The sequence below is a fragment of the Canis lupus genome, chromosome 22 (assembly GCF_048164855.1).
Source record: "Canis lupus baileyi chromosome 22, mCanLup2.hap1, whole genome shotgun sequence".
Taxonomy (NCBI): domain Eukaryota; kingdom Metazoa; phylum Chordata; class Mammalia; order Carnivora; family Canidae; genus Canis; species Canis lupus.
Window position 1 is genome coordinate 16,841,581 of NC_132859.1, and position 14,577 is coordinate 16,856,157.

At 47.4% G+C, this 14,577-nt stretch overlaps 1 protein-coding gene and 1 long non-coding RNA gene across 24 annotated transcripts in view; one reads left to right on the forward strand and one right to left on the reverse strand.

Annotated features, from left to right (window-relative positions):
* The window catches only part of NMNAT3 (nicotinamide nucleotide adenylyltransferase 3), a 114,392-nt gene extending 109,377 nt beyond the window's left edge, over positions 1–5,015 (forward strand). For 20 of the 22 annotated variants that reach the window (XM_072792532.1, XM_072792514.1, XM_072792513.1 and 17 more), the window contains one exon: positions 3,826–5,015. In XM_072792532.1, the coding sequence (XP_072648633.1) occupies positions 3,826–3,835 (10 nt within the window). In that variant the 3' untranslated portion in view covers positions 3,836–5,015. Of the gene's footprint in view, positions 1–3,688 lie in introns of all 22 variants that reach the window. The other 2 variants (XM_072792527.1, XM_072792529.1) reach the window with 1 other exon arrangement.
* Positions 1–14,577, reverse strand: part of LOC140613945 (uncharacterized) — an 82,296-nt gene that overhangs the window by 58,304 nt on the left and 9,415 nt on the right. Inside the window, exons 1-2 of one of the 2 annotated variants that reach the window (XR_012014873.1) lie at positions 3,631–4,282; positions 3,476–3,554 (exon numbers count right to left, since the gene is read on the reverse strand). This is a non-coding gene — a long non-coding RNA (uncharacterized lncRNA). Of the gene's footprint in view, positions 1–3,475; positions 3,555–3,630; positions 4,283–14,577 lie in introns of those variants that run through there. The other variant, XR_012014874.1, reaches the window with a different exon arrangement.

The window sequence follows — 14,577 nt, forward strand, 5'->3', positions numbered from 1 at the left end:
CACGTCCTTTGCTTGATAGATTCCCCTTCTAGGAATCGGACTGTGGAAATAATTAGAAATTGGGACAAAGATTTACGTAGAAAGATGTTCATCAGAGCAGTTTTTATAATGGCAGAAAATAAAAGCAACCTCCATGTTTAACTGTAAGGGAATGTTTAAATTATGCTGTATACATAGGATGAACAATTGACAAAAAGGTTTTCGGAGAAAGACTTATGAGGTAAGTGGGAAAAAAATCAGGATATGAAAAAAAATCAGGATAAGAAAGGCTTATGAAGTGGGGGAAAAAATCAAGATATATATATAAAAACATGCAAATATACTTGCACATCTATCTGCATGTCTAAATCAATGGAAAAAAAAACCAAAATACACAAAAGTATTGATAGTTTTCAGGAGAAGCAGAATTGTTTTCTACCTTAAGTACATATTATCCATATATTTTATAAGCGACACAGAATTCACATTTGTAATGGGGGTGGGGTGGGGACTAGAACAATTAACCAAAGGAAGGTGGATTCCCTCAGCATAAATCTGGCTTCTGATGAGGTGGCTTGTGTGTTATTAGCGACATATTTGTGAAGGACCATTTTGTGTGCTGTGGGTTTTATTGTGTGCTCTTCTGTGGGACTACAGATTACGGGCTGAGCTCAGCACTTTCTGGCAGCCAGAGCCCGGCTTTGCCCCGCACTCCCATGATTTGTGGGTCTCCTTAGGCTGACCCCGTGCCGCAGACTGCCAAGTCCTGGGCTGCTCGGGTGTGACACCTTGGATGGCTGAGGCCTCAGTCCGTCCTCTAACAGCCGGACGGTGTCTGTCTTTTGTGCAGGTGGTCCCTGGCCTTGGCTGATGAGGCTGAGCACAGCTCGGCAACCTTCAGAGGATTCCCTTTCCACACAACCAGAGCAAGCACACCCCCCCCCCCCCATTCCATCTCATGTCAATTGTTCCGCGGTGGCCTTGTCTGCTTAACTTGGGCGCCGCCCTTTGGTACCTAGCTTCAGCTCTGCTGTCCGGCTTACCCAGAAATCCCACAACTCCCAAGTGTGTCTGCACGGCCATGGCCATACCCTGCACTGGGCCCCAGATTCACACTGCATTCCCTTTCCCTCGGTCACTCAGTTCCCACAACCTCCACAGGAGGCCATCCCTATCTGACAGCACAAGGAAACCCGCCCATCTGCTAGAACTCTCCCAGGCTTCCAGCAGATCTGGAACTGGAACCTCAGGGCTGGTGTTCTCGATATAAAGAGTCAGGTCACCTGGACATCCTAAGAAAAGGGTACTGGTGGCACTTCTCTCACTTTGCACGTAAATCTCTGCTTTGTCTGCTTTTCAAAGCCCATGGCTGTTCCAAGAAAGCACACTGCCCCAGAATGCCCACAGACATCTGATTTATGTCACTACATCGTGGTTAGGACGAATCAAATTGGCAGCCTTTATTCAACACCTCAGACTTATGGACTTTGGATCTGGACAGTCAGTCACTCAATCCGAAGAGTCTGTAGCAGTGATGTGAATGGATTGGAGAGAGATATGTAAGGGTCTCTGAGGCCTGCCCAGACTTCAAGTCTAAGGCACATGTTGCCAGAAGAAGTGATTACCCCACAGACATGCCTTTGATTTGGGGAATGGGAAGGTGTGGGCACTTGTCCCCTGAAGGCAAGAGCTCAGGGTGAATTGTATTCCTGTCACTTTTAATAAATCAAACTGTGTGTAATATCAAAGCCAGTGTGTGGAAATTGCCCCCACAAAAATCCACTAAGAAGGGATTGTCTTCTGTTCCTTGACCTGTGGGAATGGGGGGTGGTGGTGGTGGGAAGGTGTGCTCCAGGCCTCTAAAGGCCCTACAATTAAATGCCCATCATTTAACCTCCCCCATAGAAGAACACATGAAAAATCACCCACTTGTTTAAAAGGTCAAAAGATGGTCACCTGCTATATTACAGTGGTTGAATAAATAAGAAATTGGAGTAGAAACTCAGATGCAAAATAATCCAAATCTGCAGATGTTGTGAGCAATGGGACCAGCCCAACGTAGTGAGAAGTGTGAGTTATTGAACAATTTTTAAACTTAGTTTTATTGACTTTAAAAATATTCCCTAAGTGTTGAGTGGATGTGTCGATGAACGGGTTAGTGGATAAGCAGGTAGGTGGATAGACGGAAGTTAACACCTATCACACTTATTCTGTCCCAAGCACTCTTTTAAGTACTTTATAAGCTCATTCAATTCTAAAAATAATCCTATGAGATAAGTACTGTTAGTATCCTTGTTTTAAAGTTGAGGTCACACAGGTGTTGAATGGCAGAGCCAGGATTTGAATCTAAGGTGCCTGGTTTTAAAGTCCTAGTTCTTCACCATGGAGAATTCATGAATGCACGCGTCAGTGAGATGTTTCAGTATCCTTTCATTACACTGATATTCTGCAGCTAGAGTGTTTGAAAAGTCTGCTCTCTGTAATTATATCTGCTCCTTCAAGATTAGGAAACAAGGCCAGTGTTTCATGGATGGGGACACTGAGGCCCAGAGAAGGATGGATCTTGGCTCCAGCCCCACAGCAGCCTGTGGCCAACCGCGGCAGGAATTCAGACCTCTCCGTGGCCCCTCCAGTTTCTCACTTTCTATTCCACAGCCGGTCTGATGCTCCCTTGCATGCTCCTCTCTCTGACCTGTATCCAGATTCCTTCCAAGGTTGCACAGTAGAAGAGCCTCAACTGACCATTTACATCTGCTCTCTCCCCAACAGGAGGTATCCCCAGAGACCCTCCCCACTGAGGTTTCACGGTGGCTGAGAGCTGCCAGCACTCTAGGAACACAGCCTTTGCCACTTACTGAAGCAGGAATCACCTTCCAGAAGGACCAGAGATCCTTTGGTTTTCCCCTGTCCACATTAGCCCATTCAGAGGGCCATGAACTTGAACAGTGCCAGGAAAATCCTGGAAGGGCCTCTAGGTTCTGATGCACATACAGTTCCCGCCAGCAGGAGGCAGCAGAGCTCAGCAGTTACAAATACCCCACCCCGAGGCTGGCTGGCGGGTTTGAATCCTGCCTCCACCTAGACAGGTGACCTCAAGCAGGTCACTAGCCTCTCCAGGCCCGTTTCCCTCTCCACAGACGAGTGACGCCTCCCTCATGAAATTGTTCTGAGGATCAAATGAGATTAAACCCATAAAGCGCTTAGCGATGGTGCTCACAGCGAGCACCCAGCAAACGTTAGGCATCCTTTTATCACCGCAACCATCATTCTGTTAGAACAAATGCCAAAGGATTAGCCACATTGATCAGTTGTTCTAGAGCTTTGCTATATTGAAAACAGATGAAAAGGTCACTAGATGTTGATTATCCGAAGAACCTTTATGACGAGTTTTTACTTATAAGAAGTACCAGGTGTTAGGGCTGAAATAGATTTTGACAAAGGTGGTGACTTGCCTGAGGCCCACAGCTCGTTAGTACCTCGGATTCCACAACCTTACCTTCTATCAGAAGGTTCACAGCCGTCTCTGGACCGCCGTGCCGTGGGGTCCAGCCACCGCAGACACACTTGATATAACACTAGAGGGGAGTAAAAGGAAAGCTGTTGTGTATTTCCTGATATTTGCCAATATCAAAAGATTAAGTCATTACTTACAACAGTATATGTCCCTGAAGCACCTTCAGATTGACTTGCACGCTTTTTCCTCTTTCAGTCATGAACACACAGACATGGAGCTCCCAGTACATTCCAAGAAAAGCAGCTTGTGCAATTTTAAAACGGAATATGATGCTGTCTTTACTGGCCGTGACCCTTCTCTAACCTTGTCGGGATCCACCCTTGTTTTTCCAGCTGGGCCTGAGCTGAAGCTCCTCTGCGGGGCAGATGTCCTGAAGACCTTCCAGACCCCCAACCTCTGGAAAGACGCGCACATCCAGGAAATAGTGGAGAAGTTTGGCATAGTGTGTGTGAGCCGGACAGGTCACAACCCAAAGGAATACATCTCGGGCTCGCCCATCCTGCACAGGTACCGGCACAACATTCACCTGGCCAGGGAGCCCGTGCAGAATGAGCTCAGCTCCACGTACGTCCGGCAGGCCTTGAGCCAAGGGCACAGCGTGAAGTACCTGCTCCCAGATGCTGTCATCGCCTACATCAAGGACCACAACCTCTACACCAGGGACAGCTCCAGAAAAGGCAGTAGCACCCAGAGGAACGAAGGAAAGCCAAGCTGGGGAGAGCCAGCCCCTCCTCCACGGAGCTCCTCCTAAGGGCAGTTAGGGTCTCGGCTCTTTCTTTCTTTCTTTCCCACTTTTCCTTCCTTTTATCTAGGCAATCCGTTTATTTCAGAGGCGTCTCTGTCCCAGGAAGAGATACCTTCTTTTGGGAGAAGCAGGTGCGTACATCTCAAGAATGGACATTTACCAAAGAGGCTAACATGGCACGACAGGTCACCAGAACTAGACCACAGCTCTCGGAACCTCTCGCTGCAGAGGCCTCCTTATTCGATAAATGGGGACTTGGGCACGCGCACTGAAGGCAGTTCTGCGCAAGGCAGGGCCCCCTGAGGGTCAGATCAGAACTGCCCACACGCGCTTTTTAACTAGGACCAGATGCAGCATGCTGGTCTTGATTGGAGAGCCTTGACAGGATGCTAATTACCAAACAGTGGGCTTTGTCAACGCCTTGTTCCAGCAAAATAATACTAATTGAGGAGTCAAAAATTTGGAAGCAGCTCTTTGCCAATTTACATTGAATCTTCCCTCAAGAACCACCGTCTGCCTAGGCTGTAGATAAAATTTAAACTAAAATCTTTCTAAGGAGCGGCCCTCAAGCAATATTTTTGATACAGCAGATATTCTTAACACGACTTTTTTAAAATATATAAATACCAGGGCTCCTGATTTCCAGGTTTCTAAAAAAGGAACTGAGGTAAAACAGATGCCTTGACTATTTTAGAGGATCTTTTTTGAATGTTTTATGACCGCCTGCCTGTTTGAATATTGGCAAAGGGATAAATAATAAATTGACATCAAAAAATACTAATGAAAAGTTTCTCTTTTTTCTTCCTTTGTTATATTATTAATGCCCGATGTACCAGCTGTTGCTCTTCTTTTTAGCTACCCCATGAAATTTGCTACTGTTCCAATGGAACTGACATGAATTTAAAAGTTTCTATTTCCGGGTACCAGCAGTGGAGGAAGCAGGTGCTTCTCAGCACCTTGCAAAGAGTGCTCTAATCTGAAGCTGTGGGTCGATGGCTCTGTTCAGGTGGGCCCTAAAGGATGAGCAGAGGAGCCCACAGGTGTTCAGGATTTGTTATTCCAGGCCTGCTTAAGAACAGGTTTTAATTAGCCTAATTCTGTTGGAATTTATTCTTTACACTTGCTGACCAAATAACTGCATGCACTCAGAATTTGCTTCTCCAGACTTTTACTTTGATTCACCCTTGCTATAGCTGTGTAGTCACGCAGAAAAACACGCACTGAAGGTCAGTCAGGAGGACACTAATACCTCCCCAAACATACTCCAGTGTTTGTGTGCATGTGGTGCTAGAGAGGAATAAAACAGACCATCAGGATTTCCTGGGTCTAAATTAGTGGAGGCCTCCGATTAGGGGGAGAGTCCCTAGATCCCCACCGCTGCAACCTCTAGGGCTGCTGGCCATTCCTCATCCTGAGTTCTGTACCCCAAGGGGTCTCTAAGAACCTTGATAATGCAGGGGAATAGGAACCAAACAGCCTTGTCCGCAGCAAGCTGTGTGACTTTCACCAAGCTCCCTTCCCTACCATGCACCTCGGTTTCCCAAACTCTGAAATGGGGCAGCTCGACTAGATACTCTAGATTCTCTTCTAGCTCTGATTTCCTGAGGCTCTTAGTGCCCTCCTTCAGCCTGTCCGCGCTTTTCCCGGGTCCAATTCACTTCTGGCCATACTGGCAATTCTCCAAGGTCAGAGGGTCTTTGTTTTGTTTGCTGACATATCCTAAGTGCCAAGAACTTTGCTGTCCCAAACACGGTCACGGGATGCAGTGTTTGCATCCCCTGGGAACTGGACAGAAATGCAGACTCTCAGGGTCTACCCCAGACCTACTGACTCAGAATCTGCATTTTAATAAAATTCCCAAGCCAGTCCATGTACTGGCCTACAACAGTGCCTGTTACAACAAATATGAGTTTTATTTCTAGGAGACTGAATACACGATGGAAATGTATGATTGCATCGCGTTTACTCCGGTGAATATCCTCCTTACCCTCTGAACAGCATTTTCCCCACTGTTCTGTATGGAGTATAGAAGGCAAACAGCCAGAGTGTCCAGAAAAAGGGGTAGTGAGGGATCCTGTGGGTTTGAAACAGAGTTTCTCAACTTCAGCAGTATTGACATTCCAGGCAGATCATCCTTTCCTGTGAAGGGCTTCCCTGTGTAGTTAGGATCCTGAGCAGCATCCCGGCCTCTCTCCATTCCATGCTGGGAGTACCCACCACCACCTCTAAGTGTAACAACAAAAATGCCCCCCTAGACCTTGCTAAATGCCACCTGGGGCACAAAATAATCACCCTGGTTGAGACCCTCTGGTTTAAGGATATGGAGAGGGGTGGGGAAATATATGCAAGGAGGGGTTCGTACCTTTCTCAACAGGGAAAATCAGCAGGCAGCAGATTTAGAAAATACCATCCTCTCATAAGGGACTAGTTTGAGAGGTGTCCCCACCATTCACGAAGTCCTATTTGTTCTGGGGGACACAGTGGTATTTACAGTGGGAATTAGAAGCCACACCCTTGACTCAGAGGCACCCCCAGCTTCAGTCTCCTTTACTTCCACATGCCCAGAGTGGCCTTCTCTCCCATGTTTTTACAGGCTGAGACTTCCAGCACACTCTGCACCCTCTGTACTGACATCATAGCCTGGTAAGTGGAGACCCAATGAATGGAAGCTAGAAGTCTTGTGATTACAATTTTTGCGATTCAAATTCAGCGTTCATGTATTCGAGTCATTTATCATGCGCATCTCATGTACCTAGTATCTCAATACTAGGAGTATAATGATGCATAAAGTAGACAGTCTCTCCCCTCGCGAAGCTTACAGTCCAGTAGGAAGGTGAAGAATCAGATATTCACAGGACTAAACATCTGATTACAGACTGGGATGAGGGCTCTGTGCCCTGCAGCCAGAGGCCCAGGTTCACCTGCCCAGACCCTTTCCAACACCCTGGAGGGGCCCTAATCATGTGGATACCTAATTTCACATTCATGATTTTTATTTATTTTTTTCTGACAAGTGGCCTTCAAAATCGTACAACGTAGACTCCATAAAACATCAGGGACTCACCCTGATGACAGAATACAGAGAGAGCAGGGAGGAGAGGATGGATTTGGGACCTGAAAAATGAATTCACGAGACTTAGGGATGGCTGGAGGCAGCTGGCCTTTCAGGCAAAATGATGCAAAGGCCCTGAGGCAGAGGAGGGCAAAATGAGCAGCATGATGAGCTAGATTCATCATCAACTCCTCAAGGAAGGGGTCTCCTACTGCATGTGCATCTCGCAGCAGGCATCCTGCCTCGCCAGCATCTCCCTGTCCTGCCCTGCCATAGGTGTAGGGCACCAGGCCCAACTAGGCCTGGAAGAGATGCCCTCATCTCTCTGCTTCATGGCTGTACCATGTGGCTCCCACCATTTCCCACCATTGCCTTCTTCTAAAATAAAAAAAAAAACACAACAAAACCTACTGTATAATAAGTAGGTAGATACACACACACACACACAGACATACTCACACATATATCTTTCTCAATTTCTGGACTCTTACTTTGTCTCATTGATTCATGTAGCCTTCTTTTTTTAGTATCAGAAGGGAAAACATGTATCACCGCTGTGCTCCTGATTTATTGCATTGACATTGCCCTGCATACCTGATCTCACATTCCTTTCCATTCCCTCAGGCCTTCTTTGCATCCAGTGTGCCAAGGTGTTTTGTTTATTTTGCACGAACAGGAAAACAGTGTTTTGGCCTCCTGGGTAAATAGAATTTCTAGCCTTAAATAAAGGTTCTCCCATGATACCAGATGCCGTCCAAATGAGAGGAGCTCTGCATCCCAGACCGAGGAAAGGATTTTTCATTTATGATAGTGTCTGTGTCACTTGGGACAGTATGATGCAAAATCCCATTTTAAACCAATAGTGCGCCAGATTGGCAAGGCACGTTTGGTAATTGAGTTAATACACAATCGCGAATTTCCTCATCCCCGTCCTTACACTCCCTTTGCTAACAGTGTTCCTGCCTTCACTTTTGGCAAGGGTCTCTATGCACAAACTATATTCGGTTTCACTCACCAAGTTATTTTCTTGGATCAAAGCTCAGCATTATAGACACACAGGTATGACCAATAAACAATCTATAATAATACACGTAGGAGCACTCCTCAGAGGATTTTAGAATTGTTAAAATAACCTCAGAAAGTCTTGTTCATGGCACCAGAGCCTGTGAAAACCGGAAGGAACCCTAGTGTTCATCTGATCCCACCTTTCTCAAATTATCAGAACACTGAAATTAATGGGAGTTTCACTATTAAAAACAAAAAGAATATGTTGTCCTATGGACCAGTTTGCAGAGCTCAGCTTTCCTTCTGGTGAAATCCACAATGGGTGTTTCCAGGCCCTGCCAGTCTTGTTTTCCATGCATTCCTCACGTGCAGCCTCTCTCTCTCCATCCTTCCTGGCACCCCGTAGCCCAGACCACCATCATCTCTTAGCCAGACTACCATAATGGGCCTCCCCAACCCCTCCCCTTGGCCCCTGTGATCCATTCTCCACGTGCAAACCAGCACGGTTTGTGATCACACATAAATCTGATCATAATACCTCCCTGCCCAAACTTCTTCCTCGGACACCATTAAGCAAATGGAAGACAAGTCACAGACTTGGAGAACACATTTACAAAATGTATATCTAATAAACGACTTGTGTCCAGGGTATGTAAACATCTCCAATAATTCAAAAATAAGAAGACAAAAAGTCCGATTAAAAAATGATCCAAAGGGTTAACTAGCCCTGTGTAGGAGGGCTGATGCCGCTATTTAGAAAGGCCTGCTCATGAGAGTGGCCCTTGGCTGGTACCTGAGAATTTGGCTTTTGGAACGCTGCCTATGATTCTAACCGATAAGGCTGTTTTGTCTACCTGACAGGACTGAGTCCTGCTGTCCCAACCTGCCTAGGCTGGTTCAAACAGTGTGACTTAGAGCGAACACCTGCTCCCCTAGGAGCAGAATTTCAGAAACCATAGCTGGCCTTGTAGGCAAAGGGCTTACAACACTAGCCCACAATAAAACCCTTGGTTTCAGAGTCCCAAACAGACTTCCCTGGACAGAAACACTGCACACTGTTGCTGTATTTCACAGGTGGAAAAAGTGTGTTGTGTGTGGCCCCCATCACAGGAGGAAAACACTGGAAGCCTTCACCTGGACTCCCCCAGACTCTCCCCAAAGTGTCTTTTCCCCGGGCTCGTCCTGCCGTGTGTTCTTTCACTGTAATGACCCACTGCCATGAGGATAACTGCCCCTGAGCCCTGTGAGTCCCTCTAGAGAGTCACCAAATGTGGAATCCCAAAAATAAGACACTTGGCCAGAGAAGATACACGAATGACAGATGAGCACAGGAAGATGCTTGGCACCAATCGCCTTGAGAGACCCACAATGAGATATCACTTTGCACCTCCATGAATGCTTATAATCAGTCAGGAAAATCCCATTCTTAAGAATCTGTCCAAAAAGAGATGCAAACGTGTGTCTGTCCACTCACTTGTGTGTGAATATTTATAGCGGCATTATTTATTACAGCCCCAAACTGGGAGAATTCAGGTGTTTTCAACTGGTAAACGGATAAACAAATGTACTGTATCCATGCAATGGAAAATTATTCAGCAACTCAGAGAAGGAACCAGTGATAGATACCGCAACAAAACAGATGACTCTCAGAAACACGCTCAGCGAAAGACGCCAGACAATAAAACAACATACTGTATGATTCCATTTACATGAAATTTCTAGAAAAGGCAAAACTATAGATAGAGGCACGGAGCAGACCAGCGGTTGCCTGAAGGTGGGAGTGCGTGACTGCAGGTGGGCACAGGGAACTGGTTGTGGGGAGGGGGTGGTGGTGACAGGAATGTTCTAAAACTGGATTGCAGTGCTGATTGCACAACTCTGTACATTTACTAAAGCTCATCAAACCATGCACGTCAAATGAGTAAATTCTGAGGTATTTAAATTATATTCAATAAAGGCGTTTTTTAAAACATCTGAGCTTCCTTTGCTTGCCCTTGGAGTGGAGACCTGACTCCTCTTGGGGTGGCTAACCCCCCGAAGCTCCCACGCCCCACAGCTCACTCCTGTGGCTCCAGCCCCACTTTGCTCAGTGTCCCACACCCACGCCTCTCCTTCTGTCAGCATTTTCCCTATGCGCCCCAACCCATGCATGCTCTCTCTCTGCATCCCTCCTTTGGGCTCATTCCCATTTCTTCTTCAGTTCCCTGCCTCACCTCGCCTTTTCCAATAAATTAGACTTGTCCACTGTACCTGTACCCCCAACTCCCTGCCCTCCTCGTAAGAGAATTTCATCCCTCTAGAAATGAGTTTGGTGGTGACTTGAAGTTCCCTGAAAGCAAGAATTTGTCTTAATCATTATTCTTTGTCCGGAGCACAACTCCTGGCTCAGGAAATATTTCAGAAAAGAATACCCTAATAAGCATCTTAATAGCTCTGAGAAGCCCGGTAAACACACCTGTTGAATTTTGTATCAATCAGTGTTTCTGAAGCATGTTTACAGGTGTATATACTTAATAATATGTGGAACATGATACTCAAAGTTGCACTTTAGGAAGTTCTTTTTTTTTTTAAGATTTTCTTTATTTGAATTATTTATGAGAGACACACAGACAGAGACATAGGTAGGCTCCCCACGGGGAGCCTGATGCAGGACTCAATCCCAGGACTCCAGGATCATGACCTGAGCCAAAGGCAGACACTCAACCACTGAGCCACCCGGGCATCCCTACGAAGTTCTTATCTAAAGTTTTCCCCCAGTTTTTTCTATTACAAACAGTCTTGCAAGAAATACCCTTATCCATAAGCCCTTACAAACCAGTGCTTTTGTGGGATAGGTTCCCAGGAGTGGTATTGCTGGGTCACATGCTACGTGTACTTTGTATTCTAATCGATGTTACCAGACAGTAGACACTAGATTTTTTTTTTAAGTAAATTGATTTTTTTTTTTTAAGGAGACTCCTAGAGCTGCTGAAATTCTCATTTCCTTATTCCTTTGCAGGGAGTCACCTTCACTACTTTTTATACAAACCGAAGCAATATCCATCTCTTTATTTCTATAGATAATGTGTGATAATGAATTTTAGGAACTCGCTCACCATAGAGAGACACAACAATGTGCAAGCGAACATCGTTCCTGGTATGTTCAATGGGCGGTGAAAAGCAGGTTCTTTGGACCGATGGTGGATTTATGGATGGGTGGGCAGATGGTTTTCACGTCCTAGTCTTATACCTTGGGCCCAGGAGCACAGTAGCACGGCACCAGGACAACTGTGCTTGCCACCATCCAGCTCTTGCAATGTCCTGGCAGGTAGAACAAGTCACTCTGCCCGCTGCACCCGCCCCACACACTCTGCACCTCCAGGCTGGGGGTAGGCAGGTAGGCTCACACAAAGGCTCCCTCCCGGGCCTATTACCATGACCGCCCATGTCCCCTTTACTCCTCTGTGGTGGCATTCCAGTACCAACTCATCAGTGGCTCCCCATTTCCTACAGGGTAGAGTCTACATAGCAGCTAAGGTTCCCCATAGCCTGGCCCTACTTGTTTCTCCACATTTTCTTGCTCTGTGTCAGACCAGGCCATCCCTCCACCCCCACGGCTCCCCCTCAGCCATGCTGTCGCCTGCCACACTGGATCATCCCACTTTCCCTGAAGATGCCAGCCTGTCCTACGCCTCCCTGCTTTTGCAAGTGTCACTCCCTCTTGGGAGTGTCCTCTACCAGCTGGGTCAGGCAAATCTCTACCCCCTCCCCCTTCTAAACTCGGTCCCTGTGCTCAACTGCCAGAGTGTCCAGGACACACTCTGTACAAGCCTCTGCTCGCTGTGCCCTCATCTCCCCTACACCTGCCCTCCTCCGGGCGGTACCTCGCTCAGGGCAGTGTCCTCAGCATCCAGCCCAGTCCCGGGCACCTGCCAGGTGCTTAGTAAGCGTTTGCTAAACATGCAGCTCTGACACTTGCCCCAGTTCTTCTGGTGAGGACCCACTGGGTTCGCGCTCCTGGATGTGCAGCCCATGACCAGGTGAGGAATAGGGAAGGAACTTAAGACACCATCTCTGACCGTGGAGCACAGACAGGCTCGCTGGGGGAGCCGAAGCAGGCATGCCAACTGTGTGCACACGAGAAAGAGCTCTGTCCTCCCGAGGCAATGTGGATGAAACAACACGACGGGGGGAACCCATGGTTCTTAGACTCCAAGAGAAGGGAAAAGGGAGGATACTTGGGCCAGGAGATCTTGGGGAATAAGTGTGGGCTGGGAGACTTTGGGAGATGAAGCCGCTAGTGCCAGGGCAGGAGGACGACATGGGATGACTGGACTGCAGGGGACAGGGTACAGATGGCACTGGGAAAAGATTTTGAGGCCAGATGGTGACAAAGGCCTCAGATGACAAGAAGAGAAGAAACTAGAATTTATTGAGGCTGTGTGTTCCTGAATCCTCAAAACTGCACTATAAGGCGCTGGCTCAGAGACATCAAGTGGCTTGCCCAAGATCACACAGCCAGGAAGTGGTGGGCCTGGAATTCAAAAGCAGTCCGACTCTAAAACCCAGGGCCACCACAAAGGAAGCCCACGGAGAGGAGGGTCTTCACAAAGATTATTAAAATGCAATTTGGAATGAGGTTTTTGTCCCTAAGCCAATGAGCTCCTGGCCTGTTTCTTCCCTTTTTGGAAACAGAAACCTGCCACCAGCTGCCTAAAAAGCGTATTCACCCTCCAGTGCTTCTAAGGAGACAGGTCCTAGACTGAGGCCTTGAGGCCAGCCCTGAACTGATGGGAGAGCTTGGCCCACCCCACCCCTGCCATCCTTCCCTCTGAGGCCACCTCCCCCTTGCCACAGGTCAGCGCAGCCCTGCTCCGGATTCACTCTCTGGGCGGTCCTCCGAGGGCCGGGTCACGGGCTTCCTGGAAATCAGTGTGTGTTTGACCAGCTGCCTCCCTTCCATCCTTCATTGTATAATTCTGCCCCAAGAACACAAAAACATTGGTCCAGCAAGATTTGTTCTTTTTAAATCTGGCCGGAGCCTCGCTAGGGTGCATTAATCTTTAACTGTTTATAGATTTTTCTGCTTAGAATATATGCCCTGTGCTTTCATCTCACATGGGGATTCAAGTTCTGCTTCCATATTGATGATGACTTAGGAGACGTATTTTCTCTCTGGGATTTTCTTCTGCGGGCTTATCTATCAGATCCAGCACCCCAAAGCTCCCATAGATCTTTGCCTCATTCGGGGGACAGTAGCTGGTCTTAACCTTGGGCTTCAGGTCAGACAGAGGCAGACACGAATTCAGCTCCCTGCCCTGCCACTCCACCCATGGGACTGCAAGCAAATCACAAAATCTCTCTAAAGTTCATTTTCTTCTGAAAACCAAGACCCAGTGGAGTCATATCTTGCCCAGGGTTCTATAATCAGCACTAAGCACGTATATGGTCATAACGATGACTTCTGAAAGCCCTGAACTCTGCAAGGACTCCCTCTCCTCACCACCCCGCCTGCCCCCCACCCTCTTCCATCTCCCGTCTTCTTCCAAGGCCAGCAGCCTGCTCCTTCTCAGTCCACTAAGTCAGCCTGTGGGGGCCGCCTCCAGCCCTCGCCTTCACCCAGCACCTCTAATTAGCTCCATAAGAAGGCCCAGGGTAAAGCACTGAAAACCAACTTCCTTAAAAGGCGGGGAAATGGGAAAAGTTGTAAATATATATAGTTCATATTTTTTTCAAATTTAATACTGGCCAGAAACATAGAGTTATCATCCAAAGTAAAAACACAAAATCAATGTCCTGTTTAAGTCTCAACTTCTCGAGTTCCTCAAGACTGCTCTGAGATACCCTTTTTCAACCAGCAAAAATCCAAGCTTTTGAAAGCACAGCCTGCTAGTGAGGAAACAGACACTATCAGGGGTCCGTGCTGGTGACACGGTGCGATCCTAGGGAGGAAATCTGCTAACACCGAGCGAGAGTACTTCAAGTATTCATCTTTTGACAGAGCAATCCCACCTCTAGGAATCTAGCCCAGAGAGACACTCATAAAAATATGAAAAGGCTTAACCTGTTCCTTGCAGCGCTATTTGTTACAGCAAAAGACTGGAAACAACCCTGAGCAGGAGGGGATGGCTTCAGTAAGCTATGGCACAGCCAAGTGGAGCGCGATGCCATGGGAGGGAAGGAGGAGCTCCTGAACTACTGCGAGTGATTTTAAGTTTAGGGGCGCCTGGGTGGCTCAGTTGGTTAAGCATCTGCCTTTGGCTCAGGTCATGATCCCAGGGATCCAGGGATGGAGTCTTGCAT